The sequence below is a fragment of the Oryzias latipes genome, chromosome 2, assembly GCF_002234675.1.
Source record: "Oryzias latipes chromosome 2, ASM223467v1".
Lineage (NCBI taxonomy): Eukaryota > Metazoa > Chordata > Actinopteri > Beloniformes > Adrianichthyidae > Oryzias > Oryzias latipes.
The window spans coordinates 1,589,699-1,610,897 of NC_019860.2; the positions used below are offsets into that span (position 1 = coordinate 1,589,699).

A 21,199-nucleotide genomic window follows, 5' to 3' on the forward strand; every position below is an offset into this window, starting at 1 on the left:
ATATTCCAGAAGTACAAAGGTTTTGCATGAGAAATTTTTGTTCTGAAATGTAAGGATTTCATTTTCCTTTGTGGACAGGGCTGGAAATTAGGTTGAAAAATCATTCTTAATTTTTTTTTAATACAAGATCTTAAAAAGTCTTAAATTTAACTTGTTATACTTTTATATATACCAGATACTTGTAGGAACTCTGTCTTCAATATAAATACACTGGATCTCTCATCATCTTCCATGACTATCATAAGGAGGGTGAGAAAAACCTTTATGGAAGCTCAGGTTACTGTCAGGCCTTTAAACACTTTTTTGGACTTTGACGGGTAAGGCCAGGAGAAGTATCTCAAGTCGCCTTCAGAGCTTCCTCTGTTTCATCACTCTGGACATGCTTTATAGCATTCAAGAATGGACAATTCAACATGCACAGCACACAGAGCATGTTGATTGGTTTATGGCCCTCCCGGAACTAATGGCATTTATTGCAATTGTGATCTTGCGGGGACTTACTAAGGTTCCATCACTACGTGACTGCTGGTCAGCAAACCTGGGAAACCCACAGATCATTGGAACTATGTCCCGTGACCGCTTCCAAGACATCATGCGACACCTACGCTTTGATGACAGGTCCACCCGCAGCGAGCAAACAAAGAATGATAAGTTTGCTGCAATTTCTACTGTGTGGGGATCATTCGTCACCAACTGCATCACAACCCTGGTCGGCACATCACTGTTGACGAACAGCTTTTCCCATCAAAGATTCACTGCTGTTTCCTGGAATATATTGCAACTAAATCTGACAAGTTTGGGATCAAGTTTTGGGTGGCTTGCGACTTGAAATCCAAGTATATTTGCAATGTCCTCCCATATCTTGGCAAGGACCCCAGTCGTCCCAGTGGGGAGCGACTGTCTGAAAATGTTGTGATGAGGCTGATGGACCCATTCCTGGACAAGGGCAGAAATGTTACCACAGACAATTTCTTTACATCGCTGTCACTTGCCCAACGACTGCTTAGCCGGAAAACCACCATCCTCGGCACACTCAACAAGATTCACCGGGAAATTCCTCAATCTACTAGGCAGACAGAAATGATCCCTGAAAGTATAGTCTTGTCCTGGCTCGTACCTGGGGTTGGGGCGGGGGGATGCCCGGAACTCCTGGGTGGTGGTGGGGGGGCTAGTCTGGGGCTGTGGGCGTCCTTCTCCGGTGGGGCCCTGCGTTGGGTTCTCCCGGCGCGGCGGGGGGGGCTGCTCTCCTGGTTGGGCTGGGGCGGCGCTCTCTTTCCCTCCGTGCGTCCCTGCTCTCTGGCTCTGGGGGCCTTGCGGCGGTCCTGCTGGCCCTGGCCTGGGTGGCGGGCTTGGTCGCCCGGGCGGCGGTTGTTCCCTGCAGGTTCCCGTGTGGCGTTGGGGGGATTCCGGCTGCCACTGCTGCTGCGGTGGGGGTCTTGGGGTGGGGATGGCTGGGCACTCTCCCTCCTTCTTTTCACGTTCCACCATCCATTTTAGAAGAACATAAACACTCACCTGAGCACTGGTGTTAGCTCAACAGACTGAATGACTGAAATATTTCACACTAGTTGGTTTTAAGGCATAAGTATGCGTGTGAACACTATCTGTTTTGTGTACATGTCGACATGTGGACATTTTTGCAGCTAGCAGGTGTGTTTATAACACTTGAGTGTGTGTGGACAGGCCCCGCCCTTTTTGTACTACATTTGAACCTTACCATAATGATTAACAACCAGTAAACTTGTTGCTCTATGCTGCTTCATGGTCTTATCCCCCCTCCCCTCCTATTATCACCCTCCTACCCCCCCTCTCTCTAACGTCCCTCTCTCTTCTTCCCCTCTTTCCTTTTCCGTCCGGTCCAACACCAAAGATTTTCAGACATGATTGAAATTAATAATGTTTGGCCTCAATTACAAAAGGGGTTTATTCAGACATACCTTTGGTTTGTCTGAAGATTAATAACCCCTCTTGTTAAAGTAAAATATGTCCAACACAAGAGGCCTTCAGCTCTCATCTGTCTGCCCAGCTGTTGGACAGGACAAGTTAAAAAAAAAAAAAATCTACTAGGCAGACAGACCACGATGAATTCACCACTCAGGTATGCTGCAGGTCTTTTGTTGCTCTATGTTTATGTGTTTCTAATTTGTGTGTGAAAGTGCTATGAAAATAAAAACTTGTCTTTATTAGGTATTTTCAACCACTGGTGCCACGCTGACGGTGTATGCGCCCAAAAAGAAGAAGACCGTCTGCATTCTTAGCACAAAGTGCGGAGTGGATGTGATGGACCAGATGGTGCGGGAGTACACAGTTCGCAAAGGAACACGGCGCTGGCCAGTCGCTGTGTTCTATAACATGGTTGACATGGCAGCACTAAATGCACATGTGCTGTACCAAGCATGCATCGGGAGGCAGGAGAGACGGGTGGACTTCCTGGTGGAGCTTGCAAGAGAGTTGGCTCACTCTTATGTGGGTGCAAAGAAGGCACAAAAAGAACAATTGCTTCGGCAACAACCATCCACACCCAGCCCTGGAAAAAGAGCCACGTGTCAGGTCAAGCATCACTGCAAGAACAATCATGCTAGTATGCGATGTGTTGACTGCTACAGATACACATGTGGCAAATGCAGAAAAGAGATGCCGTGGCAGTGCCAGGATTGTGAGTGATTTCTCAAAATGTACTCATTGACATTTTGAAATTTGTAAATATGTGTAAAAATTTCAGTTTTTGTACGATTTCCATAAATAAATGTTAGTGAAGGAAAAAACCCATGTGTGTTGATCTCTCCCCAAGATGACAAAGTGAAAAACAAGTTTCATTGAAGTTGTTCAGCATGGCCCCAGCTATGGTGCACCAGTAAGTGCCTTATTTACATCAGAAAAGCAGCCGTTCACAGCTGCTTTAGGATATTAGCTGAAAGTCTTTTAGTCGATCGACTAACTGGCAGGATTTATCGGTAGAATAGTCAAACTGCTCTGCCTTAGGACTTTTAGTGTTAATAAAGTCGTTGTTTCCTCTGGAAAGAAATCACAACCAATTCACCATGATGTCATTATTGTAACTTTATTTAAATCACTGCTTTTTATTGAAATGTTTGACTCACCGGGCTGATCAGCGTCTCCATCTGCAGGTGAACCTAAGAAAAGAAAGTGATGATCAGGTCAGAGGATGTTCTTCATCCAGCTAAACATCTGGATGTTCAAGCATGAAGGGTTAAACAAACATCAATGCTTTGTTTACTGAAGATTCATCCCACCGTCTGCATTCTAAAGAGGAAGAAAGAGAAAGAGGAAGATGTGTAGAAACCAGTACACTAAAGTGTTGCACTCACCATTCTGAAGACTTTGTCTGTCTGTAAACAACAAAGAAAGAAGGTCAACAACGGTTTGTTTTTGAGATTAAAAGGGACCAGCTGGAGTTTATGAAGGAGAGAGTAACAGAAAAAGATACTAGAAGCAACAAGACTCCATAGTAGAATCAGAAAATGCTGTGTCAGCAAATAAGTCCAGCAACAAATGATATAAACCACTTAAACCTCAAATCAAATCACCTTTATCAAATCCTAATGTAACAGTGGTGTAAATTTGTAGCCTTGGTCACAAACCACAAGTAATTTTAGACTTATTAGAACTTATTTAACTTTAACCAAAACTATCATCATCGTCACATGGAAACAAAAGATTCCACAGCTGAATCCAAATTCTTCCCCTACCCCTCTGGCTCCTCACCATTGCCCCCCCATTGTGTGTCTGTGTGTGTGTGATTTACACTAAATCTTAATTATGCGAACAAACACAACCCAACTCATGTCATAAGTCAGACAAAAACACTGATGTGAACAATCCTTTGATTGACAGCAGATACACCTCTGCAGAATGCGACGCCTGCTGATGATGTCACCTGCAACTGGAATTTTACGGCCGTACTGCAGTCGTGTCATTGAACCAGAAGTTATTTTGAGTGACGAGAGCGTGTGATCATGGAGAAAATCTGTCCAGAAAAATGTCTTAACATTGAAAATGATGAAAACTGAACTAAAGAATTTATAGAAAAGACACAGAGAGAGAGAGAGAGCAGTCTGGATAAAAAGTAAAGCAAAACTGGAAACATCTCATATCTCAAAAGGTAAATCTCATATTTTGCACCAGACTAAATAATGCAATCTGTCTCTTTGTTGCCTCTTTATTGCCCGTTTTCTGCTCAGTGGATGAACACACCACCCTCCTCTTCCTCAGCGTGTTCACAGTAAGTGAATGAGGAAGATGTTGATCATGTCATAAATAAACCCTGGACACGATGGTGACGCTTGAAAAGTATAAACGCAAATTAAAAAGTACAGACCGGGACCTCTGGTGGCGCCCACTGTGCAGCGCCCAAAGCAGCCAATGGTATCTGGTTGTTGGTCACATGACTCATCTAATTGGAAAAAAGGGTTTCCATTGAAGTTTTGTAAAGTATGTCCATTTGATACGCCTCAGGAACCATCTCCTTCAAGCACAAAAGTTTTTCAATTTGTGTATTTCATTGTCAATGTAAACGCAGCTTAAGTCTACATTTCTATGGCAATCACTTCTTCCAGTCAGGAGTGAGCTTGTTGGAAGGCCACACCCCTACCACTTGAAAGCAGGATCTAGAGAATCTGTCAATCAAACATTTTGAACACTCGATGTGAAACCATCACCGAGACATCTGATTGGTCAGTTTATGACTAGAATAACTTGTGATAAAGAAAATCTATCCTGAAACAAAGAGGATTATTAAGAACGTGTTGTTTTTTTATTTTTAACTTTAACCTCTTTTAACTTTTGATATCAGGACATACAAATTCCTTTCAAAATAAAATAGGCTACACCGTGTGACAAATAAGATCCTCCTGCTGCAGCAGATTGACTTAGAAATGCTAGAAAAAGCTCCAATCAGCTTCCTCCATCTAACCTTGTCTTCTGCATCCTCTCCTCTGACATCAGCTCACCTTCATGTCTTCCTTCACTGCATCCAGAAACCTCCTTTTTGATCTTCCTCTAGACCTCTGGCAGTATCAGCATCCTTCTACCAATAGATGGACATGTCCAAACCATCTCAGTCTGGCCTCTCTGACTTCACCTCCAAATCCTCTAACATGTGCTGTCCGTCCCTCTGATGTCCTTATTCCTGATCCATCCTGGTCCCTCTCAAAGAGAACCTCAGCGTCTTCATCTCTGCTACCTCCAGCTCTACTTCCTATCTTTTAAGCCCAACAACATGGCTGCTCTCACCCCAGTTTTCTACACCTCTCCTTTCATTTCAGCTGAAACTCTTCTAGCACATTTGACACTTTTCTCCACCCATTCCAACCTGCCTGCACTCGCTTCTTCACTTCTTTCCCACACTCTCCATTATGACTGTTGACCCCAGACCCTTTAAATCCTCCTCCTACATCTCTTCTCCATGTAACCTCACTCTTCCACTTGGGTCTCTCTCATTCACACACATGTACTCCGTCTTGCTGCGGCTAATAACCTTCTTTCCTCTCCTTTGCAGACCAAACGCAATGCAAGCTTTATGCAGGAGTTCAATTTCCAGTCTTGTTGTCAATTTTGCAGTAAAAACCTGAAGAAACAGGATGTAGGCCTGACTTTCAAACTAAAAACTTCTGTCATACTTTCAGAATAAAAATGTAGACATTTTTTATTTATTTAAGGTGATAAGCAATTAGGCACGATGACACAGTTTAACTTTCTATCTTTCTCACTTTCTATTTATCTGATAGACAGAAAACTACATTTGTTTTCTGACAAACGAGCTGTTACGGGTGGTCAGATAGAAGAAACCCAGAAGCAGGAAGACTCAAACAAATCCATTGAGTTTTCAACATTTACTTGAACCAAACAGGATCCAAACAGAGAAGACGCTCCAACACAAAACACAGAGAGAACAGAACTTAAATAGGAAGCAACATGATTACAGGTAGCTGTGATCAATTAGTGAGGGACCACAGAAAACCTGCCAGAGAAGTAACAAAATGAAACACCACTAGAGGGCAAACATAAGACGAGCACGATCGATCGAGCTCAGCATCAATGCATACACCCACTACATTTGTTAGAAACCTTTAGTGTCCTTTCAGAATCAACATATTCAGTGAAATACTATACTACAAAATACACCTACTACTCATTTAACCCTTGTGCTATCCTAGGCACTTGACCTGTGACCTCACCGTCAATGGTTGATGGCTCTATCACAGTCGCTGCCAAGGCTGAAGAGTTGACAACAAAAAGAAATTGAACAGTGCAAAGTTGTAAAAATGTTTCACACTTTTGTGGGGTTTTTTTTCTAAATTTTGTATAAAAAAAGACCTTCATGTCAAATACAAATTACATCTTGGAAGTGTCACTGAAAAGGTTACAAGATTAATTTTTGGGTTAAAGGAAGACTTTGAACCAAGATCCATGCAAAAAGGCAGCTTGGAAAAGGAGCCAACCAGCTGTGAAAAGTTGAATACAGACTGGTAATTCATCAAAGACCTCCGAAGTGACAGGCAGCCACGAGGTAGTTAACTTGTTATATATTTTCTGATATAACTGTAAATGTCAAGTCTAACGGTTTTTGTACAACTCTGTTCTGTAGTTTTCATGGCGTTACATGGAGTGAAGACATTAAAATGTGCCTGTTCTCGAGAATACCGTGTCCAGCATTGTCACTGAGGAGGAACAGTGAAGAAAACTCTTTCAACCCTTGTGCTATCCTAGGCACTTTAACATTGGGAGTTGGGTCATCTAGACCCACTAGACAGTGCTCTGAACCTTTTTTCTTCAATGATTTGTGATCTTCAAGGGTTACGTGACAGACTTTGGACACTCTGGAGGGGAATGCTGGTCTGTTGGCTTCTTTCAACAGAGCTTCAGTCAGACAGAAAGACACGGAGAAACCAGTTCTCAGCAAGCTTTTAATGAGAAATTGATGGTTCACACGATGACAACATTTAGATCAAGTACAGGAATTTACAGTTATGCAATTGAGAACCTGTAGTTTACAAAGAAACAAAATGATATCAGCATATTATACCGTATGAGAAAGAGTCTCTGCAATAAGCAACTTGAAAATTTAACTTGGCCTGAACAAACAAATGAACATTGACTGAAGCCAGCTCAGTGGCCATGAGGTTAGAGTGTCTGCCCTGTAACTGGAAGGGTTCAAACCCAGTGAGAGTCATACCAAAGACTTTATAAATGCCTCCCTGCTTGACATTCAGCATGAAGGGGTTCAGTTGGAGGGGTTGAACCTCCGCTCCCCACTTGTTTTTCTATAATGAAGTCATATAAAAGTTAAAGCCTCTGAATGTATCTCAGAGAAGAAAACTATAACTTTTTTTAAATCCAAGCCAGCATCCTTTCATCAATTAAGTACATAGTAGCCAACCAGAAGCAATCTTGCCCAAGGACACTTTGACCCATGGACCAGACTTATATGTTGAAGTGCAGCCTAAACCAGAAAAAATGACTTGTAGAAAGTTATACTACTTTCAAAATAAAATACCAAAGAAATATAAATGAGTCTTTCCTACAATATCTTTTTTTTCTATTAGAAGTAAGAAGCAGCAACACCATCATTTTTTGTTTTACTATTTGCACATGTCGTTTTCTTTGCACATAGGCAAAGGTGAAATATTGCTTAATTGCAACTTGTTTTAGTAATGCTACTAAATACAACAAGTTATTAGACAAATATTGTCTAGAAACATTCAAGTAAAGTTTGACACAAACCTTAAAAATACTATAAAAACCTTTAAGAAGTACAAACATTCAAAGTAGCATTACAAAGATTCTTTATGAAGGTCAATCCTGACCTGTAAACATTTATGGCACTTTTTGTTCCTTCATTTAAGGCCATAAGTGATATACAGTCACACAAGGACTGGGAAAAGGCAGGAATTTTGACCTTTGACCTCAACATCAATGGTTGATGGCTCTATCACAGTCGCTGCTAAGGCTGAAGATTTGACAACAAAAAGAAATAGAACAGTGCAAAGTTATAAAGATGTTTCACACTTTTGTGTTTTTTTTCTAAATTTTGTATAAAAAAAGACCTTCATGTCAAATACAAGTTACATCTTGGAAGTGTCACTAAAAAGGTTGGGAGTTGGGTCATCTAGACCCACTAGACAGTGCCCTGAACCTTTTTTCTTCAATGATGTGTGATCTTCACTGGTGTCCGTGGATTACATGAAATCTTTCCACCTTTATCCACCTTTGTCATGGTAGAGAGAACACATCAATGGAAGGGGGGGGGTCATCTAAGAAAAATGTCTGATTCATACAAAGTTGGTCTGCTTTTCAGCAGATGTGCAGATAAATAAACTACATTCACTAAAAATGGTTTGAACATGAACGACTTCCTGTTCAGCAGCAGGTCACACTTCTTTTTCATCTTCAGAACTTGATGAAGACGAGTTCAGAGGGTCTTCAGCTGGATCTCTGGTTCTGGGTCTGCCATTGATGTCAGAACCTCCTGTGATCAGAAATGACACCACCAACTTAGATTCATATTTAGGTTATTTAAATAACATTTAAATCAAATGTCAGTGGGACTGCACGGTGGTAGAGTGGTCAGCACCCAGGCTGTGGTTCAAATCCCAGGTGGGACCTTTCTGGATGGACTTTGGATGGTCTCCTGGATGTGGAACCCCAGCCTACTCCAACAGTCCAAAAACATGCTTCATAGGTTAACTGATGCTTCTAAATTGTCCCTGGGTGTGTTTCTGTGGCCTTGCAACCAACCGTCGCCAAATAAGAAAAGACAGAAAGTGACGATCAGATTATGACCTTAATCCATCTGAACATCTGAATGTTCAACCATAAATGTTCAACCAACAATCGTTGGATTTACTGACGTTTCAATGTCTGAAGCTTCATCCAACTATCTGCATTCAAAAGAAATAAGATTTCTCCTTTAATCTAATCATCATCACCTTTAAATATTAAAGGAATCTCCCAAACGTTAATCCAAGACTGATTTTTAAAAATCATAATAGATGACTCCGCCTATCAAATGAGGACATCATGTCGTGTCACCTTCTCAGTGCCTCGCGGCAAGACCTCGGATCACGTCTGTACAATGGCTTAACATTGAAATTCGACACCCCTGACACACAAATCACGTCTGGTGTGAATGAAGCATAGGATTTTTAAGGAAGACACCCTGTGGTTATGATGCGTTCACACTGAACCTGTAAATTTGCGTGTCCAGAGCGTTGGGAAAATACACGTGTGGGTGGAGCTACTGTCAAAACTTTTCTAAATCGTTGTGTTTCCATGAGACAAATTTATTATCGTAAATCCAATTTGTGCGATTTCATAGTCAATGGAAACACAGCTTATGTTTACGTTTCTGTGGCAACCACTTCTTCCAATCAGGAGTGAGCTTGTTGGAAGGCCACACCCCTACCACTTGAAAGCAGGATCTGGAGAACCTGTCAAACATTTTGAATACTTGATGTGAAACCATCACCGATACATCTGATTGGTCAGTTTATAACTAGAATAATTTGTGATAAAGAAAAACTATCCTGAAACAAAGAGGATTATAAAGAACGTGTTAAAAAGAATCTGATCCAGAATGTTCTTCTGACCAATAGAATGACTGAGGAACAGCTGTTTATTTCTCTATTGAAGTCTATGGGATTCTGGCTTCTTGGAGCCAGCAGGTACTTCCTGTTTGGAGTCACTCAGTCCAGTTCTCTGAAACAGTCCATGGGTGCCATGCCAATATTCCCCACATTTCAGATTGTAACTCTGTAACAATGAGAAAGTGTTGAGGTTTCACTTCCTGTTTTACCCACCTGGTGGTGTTATGATGGTTGGAGGTCGATTGTTTTGTCTTTCCTCTCTAGTGTTTTCTGTGACTCCATTCATTTCAGTTTGTTTCCAAACTACAGTGTTGCTCTCATCATTCAGACCTTTTTGCTCTTCTGCTGTAAACAACGAAGAAAGAAGGTCAACAATCACACAAACCTGAACCCACAGCATGTTTCTGACTCTGAAGGGTTCCTGCTCAAAGACAGCGCCTCCTGCTGGTCGTACTTTCACATTTCATTACAGAAGAATCAAGAACTCACCTGCAGAAGACCTCTGTTCATTCCTTCCTCTGAAAAACCTTAAAATCTTCGGACGAACTGTTCAAAAAACAAAAACAGAGTCATGAAGTAAAAGAGTGATGCTGAGGACTTTGGCTACTCTGAATTCATTTAACACATTAAAAAAATGAAAGATACTCAGATAATTGACACAGATTTGCTCTTTTAGCTGAACTGGAAAAAACTGAAGGTTTTCTTACTTATGACGTGGAAAATCCAAATCAGTCCAACCTCAATCAGTGCAATTGGAACAATCAGTGGATAGTTAAGACTTGTTACTCCTACAATAAATGACAGATCAGAGTGAATAAACAGACTGATAAATGACTTGTTCTGGGTTTTAGTGGTTCTTGTGATTCTCTGGTTTCTACAGACATGATGACTCACCAGAAAAGAGAGGGTTCTTCAGTTCTGTGCTGTTCTCAGAGCTGACAGGATTTTTCAGGCTGCAGATAAACGTCTCCTCCTTTGTGTCCTGAAGGAATAAGTTCATAAAGTTTCATCACCGTGGACAGAAGTCTAAACTTTGTCTGGAGAAAATTTGTGTTTTTGCTTTTAATCATTTATAGTTTAGTCTATTTTTTTATCATAGTTTGTGGCTGAATGTTGAATGTTTTCTGTGTACCTTAGTGATCTGTAGCTCTGTGCCTTTTTCCCGTCTGTCATCTAGAATCCAGAAAACCTCCACATCTCCCAGATCATCAGTTCTGTCAAAGCTACAGGTGAGGGTACATTTGGTTTCCTCAGGATTACAGTCATGAGTAATTCTGGGTTTGGGGACTGGAGCTGAAAAGAGAACAAATACAAAACTAATAATGAATAAAATGAATCAAATCAAAGCAAAGTTACAGAAATCAAACTATCACTTACAGAGAACTTGTAGTTTCATAGCAGATAGGATTTTTCCGTTAATCTCTGGCGTGTACTCGCCGCTGTCCTCTATCTTTACATCATTGACCGTGAGATTCCCCGTTTTAGTGTTTAAACTGCAGAGATCTGGAAGAATGACAGATATTTATGTAGAAATGTTTACCAAACAGAATTTGTTCACTTATGATGACTTTTTCAAAGTCAGTCCAACAATCACATTTCACATAAAAGAAACTGATTCTTTCCGTCACAAGACAAGAAAAACAACAGAATCCCATGAAGGTGTCAGAAATCAGACGTCAGTCTCTCCCTATGACCACCAGAGGGAGACATCTGTAGAGTTTTGACCTTTTCCTGAGATGTAACCTCACTACAATTCCCATCAGCCTCTGCTGCCGTTCCAAAGTCTCACCAGCTGCTCTTCATCATGTAATCACCATAAACTATACTTAAGCAGACACCGGACCTTTTCTGGTGTGAAGTCTTCTTGCTGTTGTGTTCAGTCTGACTTCCTGTGGTTTAGGACTTCTTCCTGTTCTGACTGATTCACCTTCTCTGTTCTTGCTGCCATTAAAATCTATTGCTCATGGATCCAAACGCCTCAGGCTCTTCATCACAGAAGGTTAGCGTGAATGTTGGGGTCATTTTTCAGGGCACAACAGCTCCTTTGCATTTAATAGGAAGTAGACAGGATGTGACATCACAGGACACCAAAGTCTCATTGTAAATGTTTATTATTGGAAAACTACTAAGTTCTCACCGTTACATCTGAAGTAAAAAGTTGGTTTCTCTCCAGCCCACACTGCAACAAAACGATCTCCATGTTTCCATGTTATGCTGGTGATGGACGTTCCTGCATCATCTGGACTGAGGACAACGCTGGAGCCCTTTAACCCCAAAAGTACCTTCTCTGTAAAGCAAAAGTTAAAAGACGAGTCAACATCATCAATGAATTTATCAGAGATCACGGAAGACCTCTAGGTTGGAGGTCCTATCAGGTTGTGCTGCCAGGATGGAGTGATAAGTACGGTGGCCGAGAGGTGCAAGACACGCTTACATTTAAGATACAGCAACAGCAAATCCCAGTACAAATGAACAAATCACGAAAAACTGAAAAACTGTTAAAAAAATGTGATGCGTGTTTTTAAAACATGTATTTACACTTAAAAAATATCCTAAATATCGGGACATATCTGTTTAAGAAAGTGGTAAAAGTATTGTTTTTACTACATATTATTTACAATCTAAGTTCAAAGCGAAACAGATATTTTTACTATTAAAATATATTTTTCACATGTTTTCCTGAAGAAGAAATAAAACACTTAATTAGTTTAAATTATTGCTGTTTTTAAACTTTCAGAGTAAGTAAATAATAATAATGGATTGGTGTTTTTCCAGACGCTCAAAGTTCTTACAATGTGTCCATTATTCATTCATTCTCTACTGATGCTGATCTAAGCTGCCCCGGGGCAGAATGACGGAGGCTGCCTATTGCCCCTCTGATCATCACAGAGACATTCATCCACATCTACATACCAGAGGAGCAACGCTGGAGGCAGGGAAAATGGATTTTATTTATCTGAGGATTTCCGGACTCTTAAAGTTCTTACAATGTGTCCATTATTCATTCATACTTGGTGATGGTCTCTACTGATGTAGCCTCAGCTGCCCCGGGGCAGAATGACAGAGGAGTGGCTGCCAGTTCTCTGACCATCACCGTGACTTTCATGTGGATTCAAAGACCAGTGGAGCCACACTGGAGCCAAAGAGGGTGAAGTGTTTTGCCCAGGGGTCGGCAACCCATGGCTCTGGAGCCACATGTGGCTCTTTCATCCATCTGTTGTGGCTCCCTGTGACTTTGGAAAATAATGAGTATTTTATAATAATTAAATTTTATTTTAGTTTGTTCATTTTTCATGGCATTTCAAAGGCGCCGTTGGCTCCGTACGAAGCACGAGCCACGTAAAAAACAGCTTCCTTAATGAGCTCGTATTTATAGGGCGAGACCTGCTATCAAGCAGGGAGAGACACGTGGGGTGGCTTCAATAAACACTCTGATCTTCTGCCCGGAACTTGACGTGTCGCGGGGCAGAGACCAACTCGCTGATGACAGACTGAGAGTTCGTGCCAGTGTTGCCACCCCCCACCCTTAAATGAGATTATATGAGGAAGGGGGTAGTTTGGGGACAGCTGGTAGACTGTCCCCCAGTGGTCAGAGAGCGACCACGACCGGGGGCCCCAAGAGGGTTGCCCCGCCCCGTCCCAGAGCCAGGGAAGTGTTGATCCCAGCCCCAGGTGTAGATCATGGGCAGCCCATCCAGCACCGCTGGACCTACCCCCCACCCCCGAGCAGGACCACCCACCCACAGCCGAGCCCGGAAGACCACGCAGCGCCCCAGCCCGCCCCGCCCAGGCACCGGACCCAACCCCCCGACAAACGGGCCCCCCACTGGTCCCCCCCCCCGCACCACGGCAGAAAGGCAAGAAGCAGCGGCGACCAGGCCCCCCAACCTCTAATCTAAGTCATGGGAGACCAGAGAAACTGAATTCTTTCAAAGTTACTTGAACTTTGGGCTGACATTTTTTCCAAGCTGATATGATCAAACAGCAGATCATAGCAGATCAGAGCATTTTTCTTGTTTTTCCAATTTATTAAAATAGTTTTTTTAGCAATACAAAGAGTTGTGAAAATGATAGATACTAAACCTCTTTCTACATCGATGGCACTCATGTCACCAAGCACACAAAGTGACAGTGAAGCTGTGATTGAAACCTTAAGCCAGACTGATAGATCGGCACATACCTGCTGCCAGAGAGCCTGGACAGGAGTGCAGAACCACAGTGCATGCATGTAATTATCGGGTAGATTACTGTCACAGTGCTGACAAATGTCTGAGTTACTGAGACCCATCTTGAACATCCTCTGTCCAGTGTAGTAAATTCTGTGAAGAGTCTTGCCCAAGGACACAGCGACAGGTGACTGGGGGATCGAACCACCAAACCTTATTGGACCGCCTGAGCCACTGCCGCCCACACACACTAAACTTGAAACAATCGTTTTGGAGTAGTAATAATGGTTTTTGACTAAAAATGATTCATGTTAGATGTGAGTTCTAGTTTTAAACACAGACTTTTATTTTGGTAAATCCAGATTCTGATTCTAGAACATTCTTCAAGAATAAAGTAGAACTTACCTGAGTGAACGTCTGTGGTAAACCAGGCTAAAGACAAAACACTGCCCAAGAAGAAGAAGAAGGGCGTCGACGCCATTTTAAATTGGAAAACAAATAAAGTAGCTTAAAACATAAGAACAAATAACCGAATTACAGAAAAACAGGTTAAAAAAAAACAGGCAAAACTCTAATTTTCGTATAAAAAAAACTTAAAAGCCGAACAGAAACAGCTTCGCTAAAAGCGTCTTCCTCGTTTGAAAAGGAATGAAGGAAAGTGAAACTAAAGTCGGTTGTGATACGTGACACACACAGCACACAGCAAAAAAAAAAAAAAAGTTACAGCCCTCTGGGCAAAACAAAGTACATTTGTGTTCATTCTTACGTTTTAATACCATTAAATTCAGTAATTCTTTATTACAGACATTTATATGTCAAATGAAACGAATCAAAACATGAAACCAGTTTGAGCTGGTTTTTAGATCATAACCGAACGTTTAAAAAAAACTTTATTCACAAATATTGCACATACAAAATACCAAACATTAAAACTCCACTGTTTTCAAAAGACAACATTTTCACATTTGCCAGGAAAATGAACAAAAATAAAAATGTCCCCTAAAAAGCCATAATATTCGCAATATTAAACAGGTTAAAATAAAAATAATGAAGGTAAAGGAATCTGTTAAAGTCTCAAAAGTACGACGGAGTTTTAGGGCCACGGTGAGGAAAAAAAATTCTGGCCAACGTGGCGAGATTAAAGTCGTCATGTCGAGAAAAAACTCGACACAAAGTTTCGAGAAAAAACTCGTCTTGTCGAGATAAAAGTCGAAATAAAGTTTCGAGATTAAAGTCGCAATGTTGCGCGAGAGAGAAAAAAAACTTGTAAATTTACGAGATTATTGTGGAAGTGAGCATCATGCAGAGCAGCAGGTGAACGCCGTGCAGAGCAGACCGACTAAACTTTGTTGAACAGGTGAGCTGAATGTTTATTGATAACGTTCCAAATATCTGGAGGCTCATTTGATTGATTTACGATTCATTTAAGTTTTATTTATTGATGGTTGGTTTGCAGGATCACTGCAGCCCGATGAAGCCATCGGTGTCCCTGCAGCTGTTTGCTTGAATCCTTTCTTCCTCCACCAAAGACCAGATCTCTATGTTTGTGTGATGCTTCCGTCTGAGGAGGAGAAGCACTTTTTGCCTTTTTCAACGTTCTAATGCTAATATAACAGACTATTTTCATTCATCTTTGTTTTTTAATGATCAAATGGGTCACTTCATCTGCAGGAGTGGGCGTATAGAACACTGTTTACTTCCGCATTGGTGATCGGATGACAGGTTCATGACGTAATGTGACAGATGAACTTCAGGTTATGTGAATGAAAGGGAGAATAAAGGCTGCAGCGGTCCTCTACACCCAAACGTGTCTCTGAGCTCCTTATTTTACAGATGAAACTCCGCTTTACTGACACAGAACCCCGGAAAGACTGCTACACGAAAAAAAAAATCTGATTTTGAATCGCCAAAAGGTTCAGAATCTCTTTGTTTTAAACCTATATTCCGGAAATAAAGCTTCCCAAAAAGGCTCAACATATTTCATCTTCAAGCTAGGCTCCGATAAACAGACAACTTCGGTGTTTTCTCCTTTTTAATCTATGAATTTTTTCCCGTAAATTTACGAGTTTTTGGTGGCCATAAAACTCTGTCGTCAACTCTTAAATACAAAGTCACTAGCTCACTAACATTAGCCATAACACTGAATACTCCTGAAAGACTCAACTTCACTGCTCTCGCGCAACATTGCGACTTTAATCTCGAAACTTTATTTCGACTTTTATCTCGACACGACGAGTTTTTTCTCGAAACTTTGTGTCGAGTTTTTTCTCGTCATGACGAGATTAAAGTCGACATGACGACTTTAATCTCGTCATGTTGGCCAGAATTTTTTTTTCCTCACCGTGGCCCTAAAACTCCGTCGTACAAAAGAGACCATGTTTCAACTGTTCTAACAGCTTTTTTGTTAACGCAGGTGTAGGTACCAAAAGATTCGGCCTGCAATAACTGTTCGGGGCAGTGTTGCCAGATCTGAGTGACAGTTTCCAGCCCAAACTCAGCGTAAAACCCGCCCACCTCAATAAAAACCAGCCCAAATCTCAACCTAGCAAAAACCTAATGTTGAACGTAAAAGTATAGCTGTAGCCTAATAAAAATTGACGCAATAATAGTAAATTATTATATAATAAGTCTGTCTTTGTTATGCAACAATATTTAAAGAATGAAACTTCAGTGTAAAACTTCAGTGTAAAAATAAATAAAACTCTTTAGTCACTCAAATGCAGCTTTTCAATGTGTATTACTTTATTTTTTGAACTGAAAACGTTTAACACTAATAACAGTCAATAAATGCCAAATATGGCTAATACACGGAGGAATGAAACACCCGCAACAATTGCTGAATATATAAAGAATGAAACAAGCTTTCGTATGAGCAAAAAATAAATAAACAAATTAAATAAATAAAAAAGACTATTTAGTCACTAATGCAGCTTTTAGAGATTATACCTTTTCAATGTTTATTACTCTTTTCTTGAACTGAAGAATGTTGAACACTAATAACAGTCAATAAATGCCAAACATGAAGGAATCAACCCCCCGCAACAATTGCTAAATATATAGAGAATGAAACAAGCTTTTGTGTGAGCAAAAAATAAAAAAATAAAAAAAATAAAAAATAAGACTAATTAGTCACTCAAGTGCAGCTTTAAGAAAACAAATACCTTTTCAATGTATTACTTTTTTCTTGAACTGAAGAATGTTGAACACTAATTACTGTGTACAGTCAATAAAAGCCAAATATGGCTAATACATGGAGGAATCAAACCCCCGCAACAATTGCTGTGGAGGTTTGAAGCTGGCTGATGTCCACCCGTTCCTGCTCAGGCCAGAGCGCACATCCATGAGACTTGAGAGAAGCGCCAGACCCATTCGATTCCTCGTGTCATCTTTAAGCAGTGTCACTTGGGAAAATGCCCTCTCAACGTGAGCGTTAGAGATGGGTAGGGTGAGCAATCTGATTGCACCCAGGGAAAGTTCTTTAAAACAGTTATTTCCCCCAGCATCTTTGAATTCTTCGACTTCAAGCCAAAAAGCATCAATTGATTGTTCGCTTGAAAATCCGGCTAATCCCACGTTTCTCCACTGGCTCTCTAAGACGTCTTGAGGACATGAAAAAAAATCCGCCTGTAGTTCTGTGATTCGAGGTCTGTTTATAGTGGACATCACTGTTTTTGGGGGAAAGCAGCTCTAGTTTGCGCAGCATCTCCATCGAAGCAGGCAGGCGCATTTGATATTGAGCCAGAACTTCTTTAAAGAAAGCCAAGCACCGTGCTGAGATGGTCTCTTTCTGTTCTGGGGCAAGTGGGCTGGCCTCCAGCAGCTCTTGGAATGTGGTACCCAGATCAGCATCTTGATGGTTGAGGTAAATATTCTGCGATTTAAGATCAAGCTCTCGCAGTCGCACATCATTGTTCATACGCAAGACGCTGGGCTTAACAATCCTTCTCAGAGTAGACATATACAGTCTATCAAGGTCTCTAAATACACTCAGCGTGTCTCCAGTTTCCAGCTGGAAGTATTTATTCACTGTTTTGATTTCTTTAAGGACAGGGCGAAGAAAGTGCATGTACAGAATATTCGCTTTATCACTGTACATTTCTTTTAAAACCCTTGCGGAATAGCAGTGCTCTGCATCCGATACTAAACTAAAATGGATTTTAAGCACATCCTCTTGGTCCAGAATTCTTTCAATACAGTCAGAGATCACTAACCAGCGAGTGGAGCTGGGGGATATAAACTTTAACGGGCTGCCGCCGTCATTTAGGGTTTCGTAAACCGCTTTATAATCACCCTGACGCTTTGCTGAGTGAGCAAACCAGTTATAGGTTTCGCGAATCATGTACTCCAGATTGCTTGGAAGAAGTTGCATAGCTTTGTTAGCTACAATATCCAAAGAATGGCACACGCAGCGGATAAGCTGTAGACTTGGGTTTAATTTCTTGAGGAGCGTAAAAACTGAGTGTTTTTTTCCGACCATAACACTCGCTCCATCTGTCGCGATCCCCACCAAGTTTTTGAGATCCAGGCCATAATCTCTTAGAAAAGCAACAACTGCATCTGCTATTCCATTTGCGTTACAGTCCAAGAGGTCCACAAGTCCGAGATATGTGCTGACAAACTTGTGGTGCTTCATTGATCGGTACTTAACACAGATACATAGGAGCTTGTTTACTGATATGTCAGTGGTCTCGTCAAGATACAGTGAATATGGAGACTCACCAATATCCTCACGTAGCTCTTCTCTAAAATGTGGCGCCAGAACAGACTTTATTACTGCAGTGCACTTCGTCCTGTGCATTTTGAATGCCCCGACTTCATCTTGAATAATATCTGACAAGTCATCAACTGCGTTGATGGATGTATGACAAGCCACATATGTCGCAATCCTCAATTCACGACGTTTTTGGTCATCTTGTATTGTCTTTTGACCAGCAGCAGACCCCGTTGGTACAGCAAACGACTTAACACTTGGGCCTGGCACACGAGACTTGTGTTTTCTTGTGGCGCCATGTTCTTTCAAATCATGAAGTTGCGCTCGAATTTCCACTTTACAATACTTGCAACGAGCTTTGGAGTCATCCTCTGGCACAGGGGCAATCCAGCATTTTAGTTCTGGATAAGTCTCCCATTCCTTTCTGTAAAGTTTTTTGTATTTTCCCCACTTCGGCATGATGCTATCACCAGTAAAGGCCTACCTTAGTGACTTAGTTTAACCTTTTCACGTTGTTTTGGCGCTTATAACAATAAAGTAAACGACCGTTGGACAGAGCTGCGGGCAGCCGGCGCCCCCCTCTTTCTGCCACTGCCAGGTGCTGGACCACAGCGTATGTCAATCAGCGGTGGGCTGGTGATGACTGGTGGATTAGAGGGGGCGGGGCCTACCTGGGTGCGAGTTGGCTGAACGTTCTCCTCCGGCTGAGTGAGCAGGCTGCGCTATTTTTGTTCGAGCTGTAACCATTCTGACAAGGTCAATGAAAGCCAATAAAAGCCCTGCATCATTAAGGCTTCTGGAAATGAACCCAAACGGCAGAAAAGGGTTCTGACTCTGCAGAGGCTCTGGGAGTTTTAAAACAGCGTCAATTATTCGCTGATTTTTGTTATTCGCAGGGGGGTGAGGAACTAAACTCCCGCGATTACTGTAATGTTTCATATATTCACCATGCTTTTTTTAGGCTATATATTAATTAGTATACTTTTAATTAATATTTTAAATAATAAGAAAAATAATAATAATGACAGTAAAAAACCGCTAAATATTTTAAAAAGCAGCCCAAATTTTATAGACCCGCCCAATGCCAATTTTACCCGCCCAACATAACCAAAAGAAGCCCAATTGGGCGGAAACCCGCCCAATCTGGCAACACTGGTTCGGGGTCCTGTACGGTCCTGTCCAATGAGTTATATCACTAGAGGAGAACAATGAGTTCTATCACTAGAGGAGACACCACGTGATTCCTCATGGGAGGAGAGCACCGCCATCTTGGTGAGGTCAAGTCACTGCTGCAGTGAATGCATGTGAACACATTTTTTGCATAATGCCAGTTCATTGTGCAAGTTTCAACTGCCAAAATCAGAGTCCACAAAGGAGGAAGGCAGAACATTTCACAGGTAAGAACTATAATTTTTTCTTTTACTGCTGGAGGGGCTTTATTAATAGAACACATGTTTGCATGCATGATGCTGCAGGTGCTATTATCAACATGCTGCATGGTGTACGTATAATTTGCTGTCCACATAAATATAAACTTTATTTAGTTAACCTATAAACAGCATACTAGGACTAGGCTAATATAGTTATATAGATTTCTACATTTCTGACTCAGAGACTGAACTTTTCTTGCAGGTTTCCAATGGATTCAGGCTTAAGGAATAAGTGGATCTTAGCTATCAAAAGAGCCAACCCAGATGGATCACTGTGGTACCAACTAGTAATACAGTCTGGCTATGTTCAAAACATTTGTAGAAAAACATTTTGATAAGACTTGCCAGACTGTTTGCTTGAAACCCGACACAGCAGAATCTATGTTACACAAACTGATCACTCACATGAATCAGTGGGGAAATCAATTGTTTTTCTTTGTTTTTTGTTTCCTTTTTAAAGGGGAAAATCTGTTGTTGACTTTTAGGCTTAGTGTTAACTTATTATTATAACTTATTATTATTGACCTATCATGGTTTATTGTTATCATTTAATATTATTATTGACTTACTATTGATTTATTATTATTATTGATTCATCATTATTATCGTTATTGACTTATGTATATATTGTTATTTATTATTATTATTATAGACTTATTATTGATTTATTGTTATAATTTAATATTATTATTGACTTACTATTGATTTATTAGGGCCCGAGCACGGAGTGCAAGGACCCTATTGTATCTGTTAGGTTTATTATTAGGGCCCGAGCACGGAGTGCAAGGACCCTATTGTAATTCGAATGTTTATTAGGGCCCGAGCACGGAGTGCAAGGACCCTATTGTATCTGTTAGGTTTATTATTAGGGCCCGAGCACGGAGTGCAAGGACCCTATTGTATCTGTTAGGTTTATTATTATTAGGGCCCGAGCACGGAGTGCAAGGACCCTATTGTATCTGTTAGGTTTATTATTATTATTAGGGCCCGAGCACGGAGTGCAAGGACCCTATTGTAATTCGAATGTTTATTAGGGCCCGAGCACGGAGTGCAAGGACCCTATTGTATCTGTTAGAGTTATTATTATTATTATTATTAGGGCCCGAGCACGGAGTGCAAGGACCCTATTGTATCTGTTAGAGTTATTATTATTATTATTATTATTATTCTTTTTCTTCCGACGGAAGAGTCGCCTTTTTGAGGCCTTTAACATACCCCAAAACTCACCAAATTTTGTATACACATCAGGAGTCGCGAAAAATTTCATATTTTATAGGAGAACGGCAT

At 41.1% G+C, this 21,199-nt stretch overlaps 1 protein-coding gene across 2 annotated transcripts; it reads right to left on the reverse strand.

Moving 5' to 3' along the window:
- Positions 1-6,908: 6,908 nt before the first annotated feature.
- Positions 6,909-14,277, reverse strand: LOC105358837. 2 transcript variants are annotated; one of them, XM_020701378.2, is made up of 9 exons: positions 14,177-14,277; positions 11,743-11,892; positions 10,983-11,108; positions 10,738-10,898; positions 10,500-10,587; positions 10,313-10,393; positions 10,095-10,151; positions 9,819-9,947; positions 6,909-8,488 (listed from the first exon to the last, which is right to left on the reverse strand). In XM_020701378.2, exons 1-9 carry the CDS (start codon positions 14,250-14,252, stop codon positions 8,391-8,393), a joined length of 966 nt encoding a protein of 321 aa, XP_020557037.1. In that variant the 5' UTR covers positions 14,253-14,277; the 3' UTR covers positions 6,909-8,390. The 2 variants fall into 2 exon arrangements, with proteins under 2 accessions (XP_020557037.1, XP_020557036.1); XM_020701377.2 differs by having other exon boundaries at positions 9,819-9,950; positions 14,177-14,276.
- Between the last annotated feature and the right edge of the window lie 6,922 nt (positions 14,278-21,199).